Source organism: Netta rufina (assembly GCF_964035555.1).
Source record: "Netta rufina genome assembly, chromosome: 18".
Classification (NCBI taxonomy): domain Eukaryota; kingdom Metazoa; phylum Chordata; class Aves; order Anseriformes; family Anatidae; genus Netta; species Netta rufina.
The window spans coordinates 12646701-12669177 of NC_140142.1; the positions used below are offsets into that span (position 1 = coordinate 12646701).

Sequence of the window (22477 nt, forward strand, 5' to 3'; positions counted from 1 at the left end):
ACACAGGTGCCCAAGTCCCCTTTGAACTTTTCAAGTTCTGTGCAATGCAGTCCTTTCAGTTTGGGCAATGAGATCACTCTCCTGAGGAGATGTCAGCTTGAGGTTATCCCTGGAAAGCTACAACAGGCCCCAAGAAGGGCACTGCTTCTTTGTGCCCTTTTGCATTTCTCAGAGCCCTTATTTCAGCCACATGAATCAGGAGTCTCGTCTTGTCCCTCTCCTCCTTCTCCCCATAGCTGGGCAGTGAAAGAGAGGAGTTGTGCATTCACACTCAGCACAGTCCGGGCTCTTTTTCAGAGCAACCTGTGGGGGCAGTCACCCTCCAGCTGAGCATTTTGCCTCCAAACACTGGCTTGTGTTGACACTGAGAACAACGAAAAAAAAATTTACCCTTTCCCAGAAGCTACAGGGGAATCTAAATCCTAAAAAGGTACAGAAGCAGACACTTCTGTTGCACCTTGTCTTCTGGAGAGCGGAGTGTGAAGTTTTATTTTCATCTAAGGGAGAAAGGGTACTTCTAAGCTTTTAAAATTTCATTACCCATGCAATACCTGGGTAAAGGGTGTGATAAAGGGAAATTGATGTGAAGACAGAGTCTGCCTTATCAAAACAAAGGGGTGTGCAGATGACTAGGCCAGTTGTGCCTTCGTGAGCCTGTTTCTGGTTCTGATATCATCTGTGAAGGAGGGTTAACTAGGATGAGATGAATCAGTCTTTCTTCTCATACACAGGCTGATGGCCAATATGCCATCATCTCTCATGGTGCTAAACAGGGAAAACCCTCAATGGACCAAATGCCACTCATGCAATGCAGGGACCCAACCACTGAAAACGTCTCCCTTCTCATATAGGAAGCCCCATGAGTCCAGTGTGAACAGGAATGAGTCCTCTGAAGTCTGTCTTAATATCTCCTCCTGTTTTCTTCTTGGACAGGTCACCATTCCCTGAAGGACCAGATGTCCAACAGCAGCTCCATCACCGAGTTCCTCCTGCTGGCATTCGCAGACACTCGGGAGCTGCAGCTCCTGCACTTCGCGCTCTTCCTGGGCATCTACCTGGCTGCCTTCCTGGGCAACAGCCTCATCCTCACAGCCATAGCCTTCAAACACCGCCTCCACACCCCCATGTACTTCTTCCTCCTCAACCTTGCCCTCCTCGACCTGGGCTGCATCTCCACCACTCTGCCCAAAGCCATGGCCAATGCCCTCTGGGACTCCAGGGCCATCTCCTATTCAGGATGTGCTGCACAGGTCCTCTTTTTCATTTTCTTCTTTGGTTCAGAGTATTCTCTTCTCACCATCATGTCCTATGACCGCTACGTTGCCATCTGCAAGCCCCTGCACTACGGGAACCTCCTGGGCAGCAGAGCTTGTGCCCAGATGGCAGCAGCTGCCTGGGGCAGTGGCTTTCTCAATGCTCTGCTGCACACTGCCAATACATTTTCACTGTCCCTCTGCCATGGCAATGCTGTGGACCAGTTCTTCTGTGAAATCCCCCACATTTTCAAGCTCTCCTGCTCAAATTCCTATCTCAGGGAAGTTGCACTCCTCATATTGAGTGGTTTTCTCTTTTTGGGGTGTTTTGTTTTCATTGTGCTCTCCTATGTGCAGATCCTCAGGGCTGTGCTGAGGTTCCCCTCTCAGCTGGGAAGGCACAAAGCCTTTTCCACGTGCCTTCCTCACCTCTTTGTGGTCTTCCTTTTCCTTAGCACAGGAACTTTTTCCTACCTGAAGCCACCCTTCCTATCCTCCCCATCCTTGAATGTAGTGGTGGCAGTTCTGTACTCAGTGATGCCTCCAGCAGTGAACCCCCTCATCTACAGCATGAGGAACCAGGAGCTGAAGGATGCCCTGTGGAAAGTGATTTCATGGACATTTTTCAGAAGTGATAAACTTTTCCTCTCTCTCCACAAATGACTCACAGTCTGTCCCATGACAGACCTGTTTGTTTTTAGTTGCTGTTACTGTTTTTTTTTTTTTTTTATGCATATAATATGTATGATTTATTAATATACACAAACACTTTTTTTTTCTGTTGCTTTTGTTATAAGTGGTTACCCTGTTCCTTCACAACTGTTTGGATTCCTTCCACTTCTGCTGAGGCATCAACCTGCTCTCTTTCTCCTGGAGCCCACATAAAGTATGTATCTGGGTGTGAGCTGACTCTCTCATAGCCTCTGTGTGATATCTCTGCATCTGAGGTAAAGGAGGTGTCTGCAGTCTCTGTGGAGGCAATGGGGATGCAGCAGGCACAGGCAAGGGAGACTGAGGGGGGATTCAGGTCATCCTCAGGTGTATCTGAACATAACTAGTGCCTTTGGAAATGCTCCATAATCCTTCCAAGCATCCTGCATATCTAAAGACCCCTGGGAAAGGAGTTTTGGCAGCACTCATTCCCATCCATCTGGGTGTGGTGGTTTTACTGTGCTGGGCAGCTGAACTCCACCACAACCGCTCTCTCACTCCCCCTCCTTAGAAGAGGAGGGAAAGAAGTAAAGGAAAGAACAACTCACAGGTTGAGATATGGATAATTTAATTAAAGGGAAAAATAATTTTTAAGAAAATATTAATTTAACAATTTAACTAAAGGGAAAATGGGGGAAGGAGGGGAAAAAGGAAAAGGGAAAAGAAAACAAAACAAGTAAAGGCTGGGTGGAAGTGCAGAGGAAAGAAATTACTCTCTACTTTCCACAAATGAGCAATGCTTGACCATGTTGTTGAAGCAGGGCCTCAGTAGCTGTTGTTCAGGAGGACAGACATTTTCCCAATGAGAGCCCACCCCTCCCCTCTGCTTCCTTTTTCCACCTTTTATTGCTGAGTGTGACATCATATGGTACGGAATATCCTTTTGGTTGGTTTAGGTCAGCTGCCCTGGTGATGTTCCTTTCTCACTTTTTTTGCCCACCTCCATCCTGCTGGCTCTGGGAGGGTGGGAGAGAGTCCTGATGCTGTACCAGCACTTCTCAGCAGCAGACACAACACTGGTGTGATACCACTGCTGTTCTAGCTGCAAGTGCAGAGCACAGCACTGTACGGGCTGCTGCAGGGAAAGTTAACATCCCAGCCAGACCCAGTACACTGCGTATGTTTCCCACCCTGACCAGCAAGGGCAGAACCAGGAGTCAACCCGGAGCACTCAAGAGATCAGAGGAGGGATGGGGACTGAAGGGCTGATCTGGGCTGGAAACTGCCTTAGTGAGGCAAGCATCACCCAGGACCCATGCTGTTCCTCAGTCCCTGTCCTTAGCACATGTCCTTGAGACAGTCTCCTCACCCTGAGTGCTTGCCAGTACTCCAAACATAACCCTTGGGCAAGGCTGGAGGTTCTGGGGTGAATCTGGAGGGCCATGGTCCAGTTGTGACCATGGGCAAGACAAGCCCTCTTCTGGGTCCTCTACAGGGCTGGAAGCCTCCATGAGCCCCACGGGAGAAGAGAGCAGGCAGAGGAGGTCCTGGGGCCCTGCCGACCATCCCCATGAGCCCAAGGGGCTCTCAAGCAGTGTACCATCAAGGCAGAGATGATAGAATCACAGAATCATAGAACAGCTTGGGTTGGAAGAGACCTTAAAGATCATCTAGTTCCAACCTGTACTGGGTCTGGCTGGAATGTTAACTTGCCCGGCAGCAGCCCATACAGTGCCGTACTCTGTACTTGTAGCTGGAACAGCAGCGTTATCACATCAGTGTTGTGTCTACTGCTGAGCAGCAGTGGCACAGCATTGGGCCTTTCTCTAACCCTCCTAGGGGGTGGGCAAAAAGTGAGGAGAGAAACATCACTAGGGCAGCTGACCTAAACCAATCAAAGGGATATTCCATACCATGTGGTGTCACACTCAGCAATAAAAGGTGGAAACAGGAAGAAGAGGGGAGGGGTGGGCTCTCGTTGAGAAGACGTCGGTCCTCCTCTCGAACAACGGCTGCGTGTGTTGAGGCCTTGCTTCAAGGACGTGGTCAATCATCGCTCATTTGTGGGAAGTAGAGAGTAATTTCTTTTCTCTGCACTTCCATATAGCTTTCATTTATTTTGTTTTTTTGTTTTCCTCCCTTTTTCCCCTTTTCCCTTTTACTTCCCCTTAGTTAAATTGTTTAGTTCATGGTAGTCTTTATTTAATTATTATAATTATTTCCCTTTAATTAAATTATCCTTATCTCAACCCATGAGTTGTTCTTTGCTTTACTTCTCCCCCTCCTCATCTAAAGGAGGGGGAGTGAGAGAGCAGTTGTGGGGTTTAGCTGCCCAGCACGGTAAAACCACCACACAACCCTCCTGCCTGTGGTGGTTCCGCTCGAGTGGGCAGCCGAGCTCCACCACAGCCGCTCTCTCACTCCCCCTCCTCAAAGAGGAATGGGGAGAAAATACGATGAAAAGGGCTCAAAGGTTGAGATAAGGACAAGGAGATCACGCAGTAATTATTGTAATGGGCAAAACTGACTCGGCACAGGGAGACAGTAAGATTTATTGCTTATTACTAACAAGCTAGAGAAGTGAGATATGAAGGAAAGAAACCAAAAGCACCTTCCCCCCCAACCACCCTCTTCCAGCTCCTCCCCCTGAGCGACGCAGGGAAACGGGGGAATGGGCATTATGGTCAGTCTACAGTGCTTTTTCTCTGCCGCTCCTTCTTGGTCACTCTCGTCCCTGTGCTGTGGGGTCCCACCCACGGGACGCGGTCCTTGATGAACTGATCCGGCATGGGCTTCCCAGAGGCAGCAGCTCTTCCAGAACTGCTCCAGATATGGGTCCATACTATGGGGTCCATCCCTCAGGAGAAAACTGCTCCAACCTGGGTCCCCCACGGGCAGCAGCTCCTGCCAGGTCACCTGCTCCTGCGTGGGCTCCTCTCCACGGGCTACAGGTCCGGTCTGGAATCTGCTCCAGCAGGGGTCTTCCACAGGCCGCAGCCTCCATCAGTGCAGGTCCACCTGCTCCACTGTGGTCTCCTTCACGGGCTGCAGCGTGGAATCCTGCTCCCCCATGGTACTCCATGGACTGCAGGGGAACAGCCTGCCTCACCAGGGTGCTCACCACAGACCTCAGGGAACTTTGCTCCAGTGCCTGGAGCACCTCTCCCCCTCCTTCTTCACCAACCTTGGTGCCTGCAAGGCTGTTCCTCAGTCCTCTTTCTCTCCCAGCTGCTGTGTGTGGCACAGCGTTTTTTTCCTTGTCTTAAATATGCTCTCACAGATGTGCAAAACAACATCACTTATTGGCTCGACTCTGGTCACCAGTGGAGCCCTTCCCAAACATGGGGCAGCTTCTAGATCCTTCTCACAAAAACCACCTCTATGGCCCCCTGCTACCAAAACCTTGCCATGTAAACCCACTACACTGCCATGGGTAGGGATGCCGCCAACTAGATCAGGTGGATCTAGTAGATCACCACCCTCTGAGTGAAGCATTACATCCTAAGCTCTAATCTAAATCTCCCCTCTTCTTCTTTAAAAACAATCCCCCTTGTCCTGCCATTATCCTTTGCTTATGCTTGGTCAGACATGATTTGCTCTGCTTCTTGTAGCACGAAAAAAGGAGAAACTGCCCAGGAAAATTACCACCAGGCCCAGCCCCTCATGGCAGCAGTTCCCAGCACCACCCTTCCACTACAGTTTGGGGATGACCGATCACTGAAACGTGAGCACCTCCATCCTCCTGCTGGGCTCAGGGCCTGTACTGGGGGAACAGCCACCACAGCCTGGTCCAGAGCCCAGAGCCCAGCAGACCCCAAGGCAGGGCTGTCTTTGAACCCCTGTGAGGGACATGCTGGGGCTGGGGCAGGGCTGGATGAAGGGGGGAGGCTGCTAAAGCAGAAGGGCAGTGGGGGCCGGGGCAGTGAGGGCTGGCAGGGGGCTGTGCTGGGGGAACATTTCCTTACCCCTGCATGCATGCTGCCTGATTCAGTGACTGCAGAGAGGTCCCAGAGAGCCACAGGAGGGGCAGTGGGATTTGGTTGTCCTGCAGAGGGGAATGCACATTAAGCAATAACAGTACAGGAAGCTTCCACTGTGCCAGGACTCCCAAATTACTCCCAAACTCAATGCCCAGCTTTGGTGCGTTAACCTTGGCTGTCTCCCAGGTGCCCACCATGCTGCTCTCTCAACACCCCTCCTCAGCAGGATACAGGGAGAAAATACAAAGAAACAACTCATGGGCTGAGGTAAGGACCAAGGCTCACAACTACTGTCGCAGACAGGACAGACTTGGGGAAGATTAACATCATTTATTGCCAGCACATAGCAGTGCAGAGCAGTGACAACTAAAAGGCAACTAGAAGCAACTTTACCACCACCCTACTTCTTCTATCTCCTCTCGCCAAGAGGTGCAGGGTGATAAGGAATGGGGGCATCAGTCCATGATGCTTCGTCTCCGCTGCTCCCTCCAAGTTTCTCTCTTCCCCTTCTCCCCCTTTCAAGTGCGGTGTTACTCTCCTCCCCTTCAAGTGAGGGGTCACTCCCATGGGATGCCATCCTTCCCAAAATGATCCTACATGACCTCCCCACAGACAGCAGCTCTTCAAGATGTTCTTCAGCATGGATCTGTACCAAGTTGGGGAAAGTCCTTGTCCTGGTTTCAGTTAGGACAGAGTTAATTTTCTTCCTAATAGCTGGTAGAACGCTATGTTTTGGCTTAGGATGAGAAGAGTGCTGATAACACCCTGATGTTTTAATTGTTGCAGAGCAGTGCTTATACCAAGCCAAGGATGTCTCAGCTTCTTGCTCTGTCCTGCCAACAGGCAGGCTGGGGGTGCAGCAACAGCTGGGAGGGGACAGACCCAGGACAGCTGACCCAAACTAGCCAAAGGGGTATTCCATATCATCTGACATCATGCTAAACAATATATAGGGGTGGCTAACTGGGGGAGGGGGGTCGGACTGCTCGGGGTTAGGCTGGGCATCAGTCAGCGGGTGGTGAGCAATTGCATTGTGCATCACTTGTTTAATAGTAGTATTGTGCATCACATTATTAGTAGTAGTACTATTATCATCATTATTGTTATTATTATTGTTGTTGTTATTATTATTTTCCTGTCTTAATAAACTGTCTCAACTCACAGGCTTTACTTTCCCGTTTCTCTCCCCCATCCCAGAGAGGGAGGGGGGAGGGTGAGCGAACGGCTGTGTGTTGTTTAGCTGGTTAAACCACGAGTTAAACCAGACCCAGTACACACTGCTCCAGACTGTTAGTAATGCTCAATAAATTATCTTAATCTCCCTACACTGGGTCTGCTTTGCTCATGATTGCCATTGGTGACTGATCTGTTTGTCCACTAAAACAACCCTAGAGTTCTTTTCAACTCTGTTTTCTCCATCTATTTCTTTCAGGAGTGGGGGTGAAAGGAGTGGTGGAGGTGAGCTTCCCAGCAGTGTGAAACCACCATAATGTTCAACCCTATTGCTGGCAACAGCTTTGAAAGAAGAGGCATGATTTCAGGTAGTGCATTGGGGAAGATCCTGTTTTATTAAGCAGATGCCAAGGAAGAGTGCTTACAAACAGGTAGTCAAATAATGTCCACAGTAAACAGAGCAGTTTCATACCTCAGGAGATGTGGGATGAACAAATGCTTTTTTTCTAAGAAAGTAGTGATTGGAAATGACACTGAAGGTAATTGTAAAGTAATGAGAAAGAAAGTAAGTACCACTCAGGCCTGCAATGGAAAACAAACAATGTCATTTGTGGAGAAAAGTGAAAAATGTATCCATCTTAAGAAAAATCCATGTAATCACTTTCCTGATAGCACGCTTGAGCTCCTCGTTTCGCATGCTGTAGATGAGAGGATTGAATACTGGGGGCATGACTGAATAGAGAACTGCCACCACCAGATCCAGTGATGGGGAGGAGATGGACGGGGGCTTCAGGTAGGAAAAAAGCCAGTGCTGAGAAACAGGGAGACCACAAAGAGGTGGGGGAGGTATGTGGAAAAGGTTTTGTGCTGTCCCTGCTCAGAGGGCATCCTCAGCACAGCCCTGAAGATCTGCACATAGGACAGTATGATGAAAACAAAACAGACAAATGCTAAACAGAAACAAGCCAGTAGAAGCCAAACTTCCCTGAGGTAGGAGTCTGTGCAGGAGAGCTTGAGGACCTGGGGGATTTCACAGAAGAACTGGTCCAGGGTATTTCCTCCACAGAGGGGCAGTGAAAATGAATTGGCAGTGTGCAGCAGAGCATAGAGAACCCCACTGCCCCAGGCAGCCGCTGCCATCTGGGCACAAGCTCTGCTGTCCAGGAAGCTCCCATAGTGCAGGGGCTTGCAGATGTCAATGTAGCGGTCATAGGCCATGACAGTGAGAAGAGAATGCTCTGCTAAAAACAAACAAAAGAAGAAAAAGACCTGTGCAACACATCCTGCATAGGAAATGGCCCTGGTGTCCCAGAGGGAATTGGACATGGCTTTGGGGACAGTGGTGGAGATGCAGCCCAGGTCGAGGAGGGCGAGGTTGAGGAGGAAGAAGTACATGGGGGTGTGGAGGTGGTGGTCGCAGGCTACGGCGGTGAGGATGAGGCAATTGCCCAGGAGAGCAGCCAGGTAGATGCCCAGGAAGAGCGTGAAGTGCAGGAGCTGCAACTCCCGTGTGTCTGCGAATGGCAGGAGGAGGAACTTGGTGATGGAGCTGCTGTTGGACATTTGATTCCTCTGGGCACGAAGACCTGTCTGAGGAGGAAAATACAGCAAAATGCTAGGCTAGACTGTGTGAGAAAAATGTACCCCACTTCTTAAAACTCAAAATTGATGCTTCCCTTTCAGGAAGACCTCTGCAGGTGTCTTGCTAGAGTCTTGCTTGGTGGTGCCAGAGAGTGCTACTGGGAGCAGCCAACTACGGAAACCCTTTGTATTTCGGTTGCACTCCAGGTGAAATCTTGTGGGTCCTGCGAGACAACAACTCTGTCCTTTAGATCAGAGCTGGGGAAGTAATCTGGGTATGGAGAGCTGTCTGAGGAGGAAAAAAAAAAACAGGAAAATATTAAGACAGAACTCTGTGATCCACTCTACTCCATTTCTTGCAGAAACCTCACAGACTGCCTCTCCCCTTTCAGGAAGGCCTTTGCAGGTCCCTTTCATGAGCTGTGATTGGTACTGGTTGACAGTGCCACCAGGATCAGAGGGGCTCTGGAGGAGGGAGTCCTGCCCTACAGAGTTAGGTAGATGACAACATGGGCTTTTCTCAGATAGAATACAGTTGAGCTATCAAAGAATTTTTCAGGCTGACTGTAGCTCAGGGCAGTGTGGGGGCAGCTGGTATATCCAGCAGTCCTTGTCTCAACTGCTCTGTACAGGCACTTCTGGAGGATGGTCACACTCAGGTGTTCCCCTGAAAACAACCTGGATGCTGCTGAGAGCAGAGGAATCCAGGTTCAAAGGGCAGACCTACAAACCCCTCACCCATCTCATTGTACCTGAGGAGGATCTCAGCTCTATGCTCTTCACCACGGACATGGAGGGACCACAGCAGCTGCCTGCATTCAGCCATGCAGCAGCATTTGTATGGCCTTAGGACAGACGTGTCTTCTCCATGGGGCTGCTAGATAACGCAGATCTGTGCCCTTGAGCATGGCAGCTTGCAGCCTGGCAGAAGCCCCATATAAAGAGTCAAATGTCCTTAGATGTGGTGTCCTGAAGGAAGAGTGAGCTCCTTCCTAGCCCAACACACCTTAGAGGCTCAAAAGTTAGGAGGGAACATGGATGCTTTTTGTTCGTGCATATACCTGAGCAATAGGAACAACATCGTCACTGTTTGAGCTGCATATGAATTATGATCCCTAATGCAGCTCAAACAGTGACAATGTTGTTCCTATCACTCACAAACACGTGCTTTCTCAGAAGCAGCTTCATTCTCCTCTCTGGCTGGAGATCTGGTTTGTGCTGGCTGAGCACTGTTTGGAGCAGCGGCCTATGCCCATGAGCTCTCAAGGACTCTCCCTTACCCATCCTTCCCCCCCCCCCCCCCCCCATTCCCACCTGCTCTGTACAGCAGTGTGTTCCTGGGAAAGGAATTGAACGTTCTGGGAAGGGAACATTCTGAAACACATATTTTTGTTCAGATGTAGTACAACTATAATAAAGAAAGGCCGTTCAACATCCTCCAGCAGGATAACCTCAGGGACACTGCTGAATTACCTTTAACCAGAGTCAGCTCATTTCCTAGCACTACGCACTGCAGTGCCCTGAGACATTTTGGCTAGAACAGCTTGGGCACTTTGCTCCCAGTGACACATCTCCAGAGCAGGACTCACTATTCTGGTGTTAGAGCTCTGGCTTTAATCCCACTGTCCAGAGTCTGAGGATTATAGTAAGGGCAGGATGAATGGGAGGGGAAACACAAAGAAATGCCCCAGTGCTTCTGATGAGGAAGGCAAGAATGAGAGTGAGAGATGAGCACTGGGAGTGTCCTCTTGTTCTGAAAGCTGGGCAGCCAAAGGGTAACAGTTAGAGACCCCATGATTTTGGGGGCAGAAGCTTTTCTGGATGGGAGAGCAGACCACGCAGCTTCTCAGGGGAAGGTGTCTGCAGTACAGGGATGGCACGAAACGGAGTACAGAACTGCCTCTGCCAGGTTCAGCTTTGGGGAGGATGCCACGTGTGGTCATGGAGCTTTATATGGGCTGAGGGGCAGAAAAGGGACTTGCTGTGATCCTTATAACATTCCTAGTGATGCTTAAGGAGTCTCAGGCTCTTCTTGGAAATAAGAGCATCTATTTCTATTCTGGCTGAGACAAATTAAAAATGAAAGCAGAGACCCAGGAAAGCAGAGATTGAAGGAGTTAACACCTGCCTTTCCTCTTCTCTTGCAATGTCCCCTTGGATACTTCCTGGATGTGCTGTGGAGCTGTGAGCAGGCTGCCCCAGGCAGCAGCCTCCCGCCAGCAGCAGGACCCTGCCCTGCTGGGGGGGCTCCTTCCACCCACAGCTTCTCCCCGCAGCGCCCTGGGCAGCTCCCCGGGCAGGCTGAGTGCTGAGCCTGGCAGGCAGCAGAGGCCCTGCCCCAGCACACAGCCCCTGGGGCACAGCAGGGACCCTGCTCTGCACCACAGCCCTGGACACCCCTGCCTGCAGCCCCAGCTTCAGAGATTGCAGCTGGCCCACGACAAGGGAACCCTCGGGGCCTGGCTGCTGACCCTGCAGCAGGGAAGCCCTTCTCTGCAGCACATCCTTCTCTGCAATAAAGACATATGAAGAGCCACCAGCCTGTTCTGCTATGGGATATTCCAAGTATAGGATTCCTCCAGGATAATACCTGTGCACTGCACTGCTACAAGACTTACCCCGTTAAGGGCTATAAGCACTCCTCATTCTGCGAGCTTTTAGCATCCTGCCTCTCCACACAGCCCATTACCTCTCTCCCACTCACTTCTCTCCCCTTTCCATGCCAGCTGCAGGCAGTGCCCCCAGCCCTGCTGCGCTGTGCACAGGAGCTGCTCCTGGGCAGAGCTGTCTCTCTGCAGCGCTGCCCGCTTGCCAGGAGCTCCCCTTGGGCCCAGGAGCCCGGCCCAGCTCAGCAGCAGAGGCCCAGCCCAAGGCCTCCCTTGCTCTGCCCCCCACCAGGCTCCCTGCACATGGGGCTGGGGCTGCAGGGGAACCTGCTGGCAAACAGCCTGAAGGAATCCCTGGGAACACACACTTCTTAACAGCAGGCTCATTTCTCTGAGCAGAAAACTAATTGAGTGTAACAATCACATCTTCTCTGAGAATTAGTTTGTCATGGACGTGTCCAAATGGCCTCATCCAACACCAGCAAGGTCTGTCTGCCTTTTATGCCCTGACACAAGACTCTGCCTGGGTATAAGAGGTGCTGAGAGCTGGGTGGGAATAAAATCACTGGTGCTTTGCAAACTACATCCCTATAGTGCATGGGACAATAGGGCTTTCATTGAAGAAATCTTGGTTGTGACCAGGATGTTCTGGTTCATTATGATCCCAGGAGAAAGGCACAAGGCACTCTACGTCTTGTGCAAGGATAGTTGGCACATTGCACACCCCCTTGCACTGCATTGACTGTGGCCCCACAAGTCAGATGGGTGAGGGAACACCTCATTGCTGTGCTGACACATCTGTGGCAGGATGTTCAGGGTCATTTTTGGAACTGTGCCTGAATCCCGCATCCCTAGGGAGCCTGAACACTATAGTAGGAACAGGATGAACAGGTGGAGAAATGTGGGGAAATACCACAGTGCTCATTCTGAGGAAGACAAAGAGTCAGAGAAAACCCCCAGAGCGCCTCACCCAGCTGTGCAGAGCCCCCAGGGATGGGCACAGCTTGCCAGTCACTGGCAACCCCTCTGTCATGCAAGAGGAAAGGGAAGCATGCCCACAGAGATGCACCTCTCCTCTTCTGGGGCTTTGGTTGCAGACATGGCAGCTCATGCCCTGGACACCATGATCAGGTTGACATCCAGCAGTGTGCACTGGCAGCATAGACACAGGACCACATGTATCTCTGTGCAGCACAGTCAGGGGTGGTAGTCTGGCCTTCAGGATAGCACAGGCCTCCAGAAATGGGAGACTTGGTCAAGCTACAAGAGAGATCCCAGACTGGTGCAGAAGAGGTGTTCAGGCACTGTGAGGGGCTGCTGCATCCCAGGTGCCTTCGCTCCCATCTTTTGAAAAAAGCCCAGCCCCAGGACAAGCCTGACACCCAACTCTCCTGGAAGGGCTCCCAACAGCAGAGGCGTGTGGCGGCAGGGGGATACTGGAGACTTCTCCATTGCTCCATTTCCTATATTCCATGGCCTTTGTCACCATTTCGAGATGTTCCTGGTAAATTTGTCAGGATCCTGTGGAAAAGAACTGGGAAGAAAAGAAGTGACAATTTCTCCACACAAGGGAAATCGGTCGTCTCTCTCCTGAGCTGTGCCATCTCCATGCTGCTGACCTCACAGGCCTTCTAATGACATGTCCTGATGTCACAGGGGGTGCACTGCATCACCAGGATATCGTCACTGGAGCAGCGGCAGTGCCGGCACTTCCCTGCAAGGCCTGGTCCCTGCTGGGCACTGCTTGGGTGCTCCCCACCGCTGCCCTTCTCTGGCCAGGAGTGGGGTCAGCAGGCAGCAAGCTTGCACTGGGCGACCCTTGCTGACGGGCGGAGAAGCAGGGGCACCTTGCAGAGGAGCTGTGGTTGAGGAGCCAGGGCAGGCATCCCTTGACCTGAGCTGAGGGCCAGCAGCGAGCGAGATGGAGGGCTGCTGGAGGGTGACCATCGCCTCTGACATGACTTCCCTGTTCCCAGTGTTCCTGCATCTCTCCCCCAAAGGTAAGGGTGTCAGCAGCCCCTTCCCAAGATGTGTCACAAGGGCTGTCAGCTGTCCAAAGCTTTGCGGGGGGCTGGAAATGGCTGGTGTCTGCTGCAAGAGCCTTGCATGAGTGTTCCTCTGGGCTCATGGGAGTATGTGGTAGCCAGGACTCCTGGGTCCTGATGCTAGGGGTGCCCTAAGCCCCAGGGCTCCTCTGGGCATGGCTCAGCCTCCTCGTGATGGGGACAATCCAGGGCCAGGTTTCCCTGGGAGCTGCTGCCTTTTTGGGATCTGGCTCTGGGAGGAAAGACGACTGGTGCCCCAGAGACTGGTGTGGCCTGCAGCTTCACAGGCCTCTCAGGAATGTGCCAGAAATGCCTGTGTTGGAAATCAAGCCTTCCCCTTGTACTGATCTCCTTCAGGGAAACCAGCCCCTCCTGTGCCACCAGGCTGGCAGAGCATGTTCTGGGTGCTGAGATTTTATCCCTGGATGGCCACAGCCCTGGTGCTGGACCCTTCCAATCTCCCTACTGTGGTGGTTTTACACAGGTACACAGGAGAACTCCATGGCCACCGCTCTTTTACTTCCCAACCTACAAGGAAAAGGGGGAAAAATATGATGAAAATAGCTCAAGGCTTGAGGTAGAACAGGACACCCACCAAATATCTGCATGGGTACCAATTATCATCCCAGATAAGACAGACCTAGCATAGGCAGATAAATATATTTTATTGCCTATCAGTGGCGGACTACAACCTTGAGGAACTACAAGCAAACTAAACTGACATATCCTGGAAGCACAATACAGCCCAGACCCTGACATATCTTGGAAGCACAACACAGCTCAGAGAAAGCAGTCTAGGAGGTTTCTGGAGAGCACGGAAGACAGCTTCCTGACGCAGCTGGTTAGTGAACCTACCAGGTGTGGCGCCCCGCTAGACCTTCTCTTCACAAACAGAGAAGGACTGGTAGAGGATGTTATTGTCGGGAGCTGTCTTGGGCAGAGTGACCACAAAATGGTGGAGTTCTCTATTCTTGGCAAGGCCAGGAAGGGGACCAGTAAAACCAGTGTATTGGACTTCTGGAGGGCTGACTTTGAGCTGCTCAGGACACTACTTGGGAGAGTCCCTTGGAAGGCGGTTCTGAAGGGCAGAGGAGCCCAGGAATGCTGGGCACTCTTCAAGAGGGAAATCGTAATGGCGCAGGAACGGTCTGTCCCCACGTGCCCAAAGACGAGCTGGCGGGGAAGAAGACCAGCCTGGCTCAACAGAGAATTGTGGCTTGAGCTTAGGAGAAAAAAAGAGGGTTTATAATCTTTGGGAAAGAGGGCGGGCCACTAGGGAGGACTATAAGGATGTTGCGAGGCTGTGCAGGGACAAAATTAGAAAGGCCAAAGCTCATCTGGAGCTCAATCTGGCCAGTGCCGTTAAAGAGAACAAAAAATGTTTTTATAAATACATCAACACAAAAAGGAGGACTAAGGTGAATCTCCATCCTTTACTGGATGCAGGGGGAAACTTAGTTACAAGAGATGAGGAAAAGGTGGAGGTGCTTAATGCCTTCTTCGCCTCAGTCTTTAGCGGCAATACCGGTTGTTCTCTGGATACCCAGTACCCTGAGCTTGTGGAAGGGGATGGGAGCAGGATGTGGCCCTCACTATCCACGAAGAAATGGTTGGTGACCTGGTACGGCACTTGGATGTGCACAAGTCGATAGGGCCGGATGGGATCCACCCAAGGGTACTGAGAGAACTGGCGGAGGAGCTGGCCAAGCCACTTACCATCATTTATCAACAGTCCTGGCTATTGGGGGAGGTCCCAGTGGACTGGTGGCTAGCAAAAGTGATGCCCATCTACAAGAAGGGCCAGAGGACTGACCCGGGAAACTACAGACCTGTCAGTTTGACCTCAGTGCCAGGGAAGCTCATGGAGCAGATCCTCTTGAGAGTCATCACGCGGCACTTGCAGGGCAAGCAGGCAATCAGGCCCAGTCAGCATGGGTTTATGAAAGGCAGGTCCTGCTTGATGAACCTGATCTCCTTCTGTGACAAAGTGACGCACTGGGTGGATGAGGGAAAGGCTTTTGACACCGTTTCCCACAGCATTCTCCTCAAGAAACTGGCTGCTCTTGGCTTGGACTGGCGCACGCTTTGCTGGGTTAGAAACTGGCTGGATAGCCGGGCCCAAAGAGTCGTGGTAAATGGAGTCAAGTCCAGTTGGAGGCCAGTCACTAGTGGCGTTCCCCAGGGCTCGGTGCTGGGCCCGGTCCTCTTTAATATCTTCATCGATGATCTGGACGAGGGCATTGAGTGCACCCTCAGTAAGTTTGCAGGCGACACCAAGTTAGGTGTGTGTGTCGATCTGCTTGAGGGTAGGAAGGCTCTGCAGGAGGATCTGGATAGGCTGCACTGATGGGCTGAGGTCAACTGCATGAAGTTCAACAAGGCCAAGTGCCGGGTCCTGCACCTGGGGTGCAATAACCCCAAGCAGAGCAACAGGCTGGGAGAGGAGTGGTTGGAGAGCTGCCAGGCAGAGAATGACCTGGGAGTGATGGTTGATAGTCAGCTGAATATGAGCCAGCAGTGTGCTCAGGTGGCCAAGAAGGCCAACGGCATCCTGGCTTGCATAAGAAACAGTGTGACCAGCAGGGCTAGGGAGGTGATCGTCCCCCTATACTCGGCTCTGGTGAGGCCGCACCTCGAGTACTGTGTTCAGTTTTGGGCCCCTCGCTACAAGAAGGACATCGAGGTGCTTGAGCGGGTCCAGAGAAGGGCGACGAAGCTGGTGAGGGGCCTGGAGAACAAGTCCTACGAGGAGCGGCTGAGGGAGCTGGGCTTGTACAGCCTGGAGAAAAGGAGGCTCAGGGGCGACCTTATTGCTCCCTACAGGTACCTTAAAGGAGGCTGTAGCAAGGTGGGGGTTGGTCTGTTCTCCCACATGCCTGGTGACAGGACGAGGGGGAACGGGCTTAAGTTGCGCCAAGGGAATTTTAGGTTGGATGTTAGGAAGAACTTCTTTACCGAAAGGGTTGTTAGACATTGGAACAGGCTGCCCAGGGAAGTGGTGGAGTCACCATCCCTGGAAGTCTTTAAAAGACGTTTAGATGTAGAGCTTAGGGATATGGTTTAGTGGGGACTGTTAGCATTAGGTCAGAGGTTGGACTCGATGATCTTGAGGTCTCTTCCAACCTAGAAATTCTGTGATTCTGTGATTCTGTGATTCTGTGATTCTGTGTAAAAACACCATTCCCCCCATCCTGCCTCTTGTAACTCTGTCTCCTGGGTGGAACAGGAGAATTGGGAATTTCTGTCAGTCCATGACATTGTTTCCACTGCTCCTTGATGGTCAATCTCTGCCCTCATGTGGGACGCCCTTCTTCCCAAATGAATCCTACGTGGGGCCATAAAGGGCTCAGATAATGACAGATATGACCGGATCATGTTAAAATAAAGTTGTTATAAGCAGTATATCAGCTTCATAGTTGCTGACCACAATGTTCATTTTTTGTTGGTGTAGTAGTCGTGTTTGGTCTCAGAACTGTGTTGGGTAGCACATTACATATTGTGTGTGTTCCCTGTTGTGCTGTTTATCCTTTTTGGGGGCTGGTTTATGGTTGTTAGTTTACTCTACGGCCTAACACTGCCTTATGTTGTGATAAAATTACTGGTCATGAGACAAATCTGGTTGTTATACTGAGCATTGCTGTCACCTCCATGCCTGAGGAACTTTCTCTCAGTAACTATTTATAATTAACAGTCTTTACTTTTCTCCTTCGGGAGCCAATCTATCGAAATGATGGGGGAGGGGGGGACACTTCTTCTCCCCACAGCTAGTTACAATAGCTCTTCAAAACTTGGAATCCTTGGAATGTTCAAACCAGCCTGTACGTATTGTTATGTGTCCTGAATGTGTTTCAGGTTTTGTTTAAGGTCAGAGTAAACTATTTCAGAATGCCACACAATGATCTGCCCTGAGGCAGGATAATTATGAGGGGCAGGGTGTGTGGGAGGATATGCGAAGGCACCTAGAACTGTGGGCACCTCCAATGCTTTCTAACTTCACCCCTGAAGAAGTGCAGAATCATAAAAATAAAAAAATAAAATAAATAGATAAATAAATAAAAAGGCAGAATGCTTGAAAAAGGAGTGTCATCACCCTGGCGATTCCAAAGAGGGAGAAATCACTGCAATGTGCTGGGGCTTGGCCTATGCTTACTGAGTTGCAATCTACACAACTCCAATCCCTGCAACTGGGTCAGAGAAGCAACCTGTGCCTCTATCACTCATATATACATATGAGAAGAAACAGGAGAGACAAAATCAGCTTGTTTAGCTAGGAAAGAAGCTCCTACTCATACAGGGAAGGAGGAAGAAGACGAGGCATGCTCCTCCCAAGTAGAGCCATCACAGGAAAAGATGGATGAAGACAGAGATACCATAAAAGGAGCAGTAAGCTCCTGATCACCATTCCTTGGGGAGCTGTGAGATGTGTGATTAGATTTCAGCCATCATCTAGGCCAGCACATTGTCTCTTGGCTGCTCCGATACTGGGATAACAGGGCTGGTAGCCTAGAATTAGAGGGCAGGGAAGCCAAGCAGCTGGGATCCCTCTCCAGGAAAGGGGGCATTGACAAAGCAGTTGGAAAGGGGGCACAAATCCTCCCTCTCGAGGCAACTCCTGTCAGGTGTAAAGGAAAGGTATCCCTTCAAGGAAGATGTTGTATGTCACCCAGGCAAATAGACCACCAGGGAGAGGCAGCCCATATCTGATGGAATTGGCCATGCTGGAGGTGATTTATGGTGATTTATGCACATTCAACTGTTTTCTACCTTGCCCGGTCCTTCACAGGATCCTTCAGTTGTGGGGTTGCTGAGGGTTGAAGTGCCAGTAGCTACCCAAATGGTGCACCAGTGGCAATATGGCACCACCCAAGATTCCCTGATTCCCATATATATGCCGATTCATCAACTGCAGAGCCAAGGACTGATCAGCAAAATTTGTTCACCCTTTAATAATCCCATCGGGTCAGTGCAAATATGTAATGGAGATCTGAGACTAACGGTGGAGTATTGTGTCTAGAATGAAGTCACACCAAATTCAATAGATCGTCTATAGTCTTCTCTCCTTATAGTCTTAGCTCTAAGAGCAGTTAAATCATAGAATCATAGAATCATAGAATATCCTGAGTTGGAAGGGACCCTTAAGGATCATCAAGTCCAACTCTTGACACCGCACAGGTCTACCCAAAAGTTCAGACCATGTGACTAAGTGCACAGTCCAATCTCTTCTTAAATTCAGACAGGCTCGGTGCAGTGACCACTTCCCTGGGGAGCCTGTTCCAGTGTACAACCACCCTCTCTGTGAAGAACCCCCTCCTGACGTCCAGCCTAAATTTCCCCTGCCTCAGCTTACCCCCGGTCCCGCGGGTCCTGTCACTGGTGTTAATGGAGAAAAGGTCTCCTGCCTCTCGACACCCCCTTACGAGGAAGTTGTAGACTGTGATGAGGTCTCCCCTCAGCCTCCTCTTCTCCAGGCTGAACAGGCCCAGTGACCTCAGCCGTTCCTCGTACGTCTTCCCCTCAAGGCCTTTCACCGTCTTCGTAGCCCTCCTCTGGACACTTTCCAACAGTTTCATGTCCTTTTTATACTGTGGTGCCCAGAACTGCACACAGTACTCGAGGTGAGGCCGTACCAGCGCAGAGTAGAGCGGGACATGAATGAAATGATCTCTTACAGCACCTGAATGCTCTTGTCTGAACCCTTCCTGGGATCATAAGGAGCCAGTACCTCCAGGCCAAAACACTCTCCCTGTACGCTTGGATGCAGGCCCCTAGGTCCCATGGACTGTTAAGGGTGTAGTTTGCAAAGTAACCACGGATTTTATCCCCACCCACCACCTGTTGTACCCCTGCAGAGTCCTGCCTCAAGGCACAAAGGGCAGGGAGACCTTGCTGGTGAGAGCTGAGGCCCTGTGGAGATGTCCGAGACACAACAGCCATTACAGCCAAGGGTCCTGTAGAACAGAAAGGAAAAAGAGAACATTTAAAAGAGAACAGAATAGGTTTAGCTCTCCCTGTGACACATGACTCCTTTTGCTCTGCTGACAGCCTCTGCAGGCTGCCCTGCACATAAGGAGTAGGGACAGGTTCAGTTGTCCTCCATGTGGCATCTGCTGCCATTTCAGTTGGCCTGAGGAATGCCCCATCAGACCAGAGGATCAACCTCAAATTTCACCAGGTATTTCCATCTGAACAGCTCCTGCCTGAACTCCATCTCCACTAAGGAGCTACTGTGGCTCAGTAATTCGCATTAAAGTGCCTATGTTGTGGACACCTGAACTGAGGCCTGAGGAATCCCAGCTCCTGTGGGTCTGTGGCAGATATGGAAGGGAGCTGAGATCCCTTTCCAGCCCCAGGAATAACAACCAGCATGAGATGCCTTGACTAACTCTGCTGAATTCCTTCCTTAAGTGGGGATGAAGGAGATCAGTCCCTGACCATGATTTCATGTCCAAACTGATACTGGGACAAGAAGATCTGATTGTTACACTTAATTGGTGTTCTGTAAGGAGAAATGACCCTGGTGTGAAGAAGTGTGTGTGCCAGGTGAGGGCTGGAGCCCCAGGGATTCCTTCAGGCTGTTTGCCAGCAGGTTCCTCTGCAGCCCCAGGGCCATGTGCAGGGAGCCTGGTGGGGGGCAGAGCAAGGGAGGCCTTGGGCTGGGCCTCTGCTGCTGAGCTGGGCTGGGCTCCTGGGCCCAAGGGGAGCTCGTGGCAAGCGGGCAGCACTGCAGAGAGACAGCTCTGCCCAGGAGCAGCTCCTCTGCACAGCGCAGCAGGGCTGGGGGCACTGCCTGCAGCTGGCACTGGGAGGGGAGAGAAGGGAGATAGAGGTTATGGGGTGCGTGAATTGGGGGATACTGAAAGCTCGATGGGGAATCAATCCTTGCAGCACATTACGGGGTAAGCCTGTGGCAGAAGGAAAGCGTCTGTTTCAAAAGGAACTTCACTGTCATGTTTCCTTAGCCTCTGCTTTCAGCTTTCTCTTTTTGGCTCAGTGGAAATAGAAATATATGATGTTATTCCTAAAAATAGGAACACTTGTAAGGCATCCTAAGGAGGTTACAAGAACCCCCAGCAAGTCCCTCTCCTGCCCCTCAGCCCATAGAAAGCTCCACCATCTCACATGCAGTGTCTGTGTGAGCTAGGCTCTAGGATGTGCCCCCAGTGAGCTGCCCCTGGGCAGAGCCCTGCTGCCAGGAGGTTTCTGCAGGGCAGAGCTGAGCACCCAGAGGGTGGGATGGGGGCTGTGAGCTGCAAGCAGGAGGCGTGGGGACAGAGACCCAGCTGCAGGCAGGGACAGCTGCAGGCAGCAAAGCCAAGGGCAGGGAGTGAGAGGGAGCTGCTCCCAGTATCTCCATGGCAGAGGCGATTTGGGCACCTCCCTGCCATCCGTGCATTGCTGATGCCTTCCACAGTACAGCCCCTTGGACTCTTCCCTTCCCCCAGCATAGACGTCTAGACATACTAGCATGGGAACTTGTTCCTGAGTCGCCTTTGGAGTCAGCGATGTAGAGGATAATTCAGGTGCAGCTCAGACACATATCCTGCATGTTCTGCCATACAGATATGTTAATGGAGGAAAAGCATCCATGTCCCTTCCTGACGTGTAGGGTTGTGGAAATGCTGTGTGTGTGGCTGTGAATGAGCTGTCTCTGTGTTCAGGTCACCACGCGTTTAGGACATTCCACTCTTTTCCTGCAAGGGTTCTGCTGGGCTGCAGGCTGTCCTCCACTAGGGCACAGCTCTGCCATAGCAGCTCTGTGCTATCCATGGAGAAGACATGTGAGAGATAAGGGCATGGAAATGCTACTGGACGTCTCGACTAGGTCAGCTGCAATGATCTCTCTGTCTTATGCTACGTGGGGAGAAGTGAGACGATCCTCAGGAGCTGAGAAGATTGGAGATCTGCACATTGAAATTGGATTATTTTGACCTCAGCACACTCTTCTGAGGTTTGTACAAGAAATCGAGTTTCCCTCACAGAGTTTGGCATAATATCTTGCTGTATTTTCCTCCTCAGACAGGTCTCCATGCTCAAAGGACTCAAATGTCCAACAGAAGCTCCATCACCAAGTTCCTCCTGCTGGCATTCGCAGACACGTGCGAGCTTCAGCTTCTGCACTTCACGCTCTTCCTGGGCATCTACCTGGCTGCCCTCCTGGGCAACGGCCTCATCCTCACCGCCGTAGCCTGCGACCACCGCCTCCACTCCCCAATGTACTTCTTCCTCCTCAACCTCTCCCTCCTCGACCTGGGCAGCATCTCCACCACTGTCCCCAAAGCCATGTCCAATTCCCTCTGGGACACCAGGGCCATTTCCTATGAAGGATGTGCTGCACAGGTCTTTCTGTTTGTCTTCTTGATATCAGCAGAGTATTTTATTCTCACTGTCATGGCCTGTGACCGCTACGTTGCCATCTGCAAGCCCCTGCACTATGGGAGCTTCCTGGACAGCAGAGCTTGTGCCCAGATGGCAGCAGCTGCCTGGGGCAGTGGGGTTCCCTATGCTCTGCTGCACACTGCCAATACATTTTCCCTGCCCCTCTGCCAAGGTAATGCTGTGGACCAGTTCTTCTGTGAAATTCCCCAGATCCTCAAGCTCTCCTGCTCACACTCCTACCTCAGGGAAATTGAGCTTCTCACATTTAGTGGTTTTCTGTTTTGGGGGTGTTTTGTTTTCATTCTTTTCTCCTATGTACAGATCTTCAGGGCTGTGCTGAGGATGCCCTCTGAGCAGGGACGGCACAAACTCTTCTCCACATGCCTCCCTCACCTGGCTGTGGTCTTCCTGTTTCTCAGCACAGGCATGTTTGCCTATCTGAAGCCCCCTTCCATCTCCTCCCCATCCCTGAACCTGGAGATGGCTTTCCTGTACTCGGTGATGCCCCTAGTAATGAACCCCCTCATCTACAGCATTAGAAACCAGGAGCTCAAGAATGCCATTAGAAAAGTGATGTCATGGATGTTTTTCAAGATATGCTGAGGAAACTCATCGTGCCTTTCTGCAGCTATAAACTGCTTCTTTCCTTCTTCAGATCAATTACAGTGTATGTAAAGACATGGAAAGCCTGTCTTAATTTCTGGAGGGATTTGTTTGGTTTTGTTTTTCTATTTCCCCATGAGATAATGTTTTCCACAAAGAAATGCTGTTTTTAATCCTGTTGTACTCAATTACCAACATGTAAGAGAATC

General features: G+C 51.0%; 2 protein-coding genes across 2 annotated transcripts; one reads left to right on the plus strand and one right to left on the minus strand.

The window, feature by feature from the left end:
* Window positions 1-956: 956 nt before the first annotated feature.
* On the plus strand, window positions 957-22268 carry LOC311216503 (olfactory receptor 14C36-like; the record flags this gene model as incomplete). The annotated part of the gene is made up of 2 exons (XM_084298029.1): window positions 957-1022; window positions 21399-22268. 2 exons carry the CDS (start codon window positions 957-959, stop codon window positions 22266-22268), a joined length of 936 nt encoding a protein of 311 aa, XP_084154155.1.
* LOC311216587 (olfactory receptor 14J1-like) lies at window positions 7847-8620 on the minus strand (the record flags this gene model as incomplete). The annotated part of the gene is made up of 1 exon (XM_084298120.1): window positions 7847-8620. One exon carries the CDS (start codon window positions 8618-8620, stop codon window positions 7847-7849), a length of 774 nt encoding a protein of 257 aa, XP_084154246.1.
* Window positions 22269-22477: the final 209 nt, after the last annotated feature.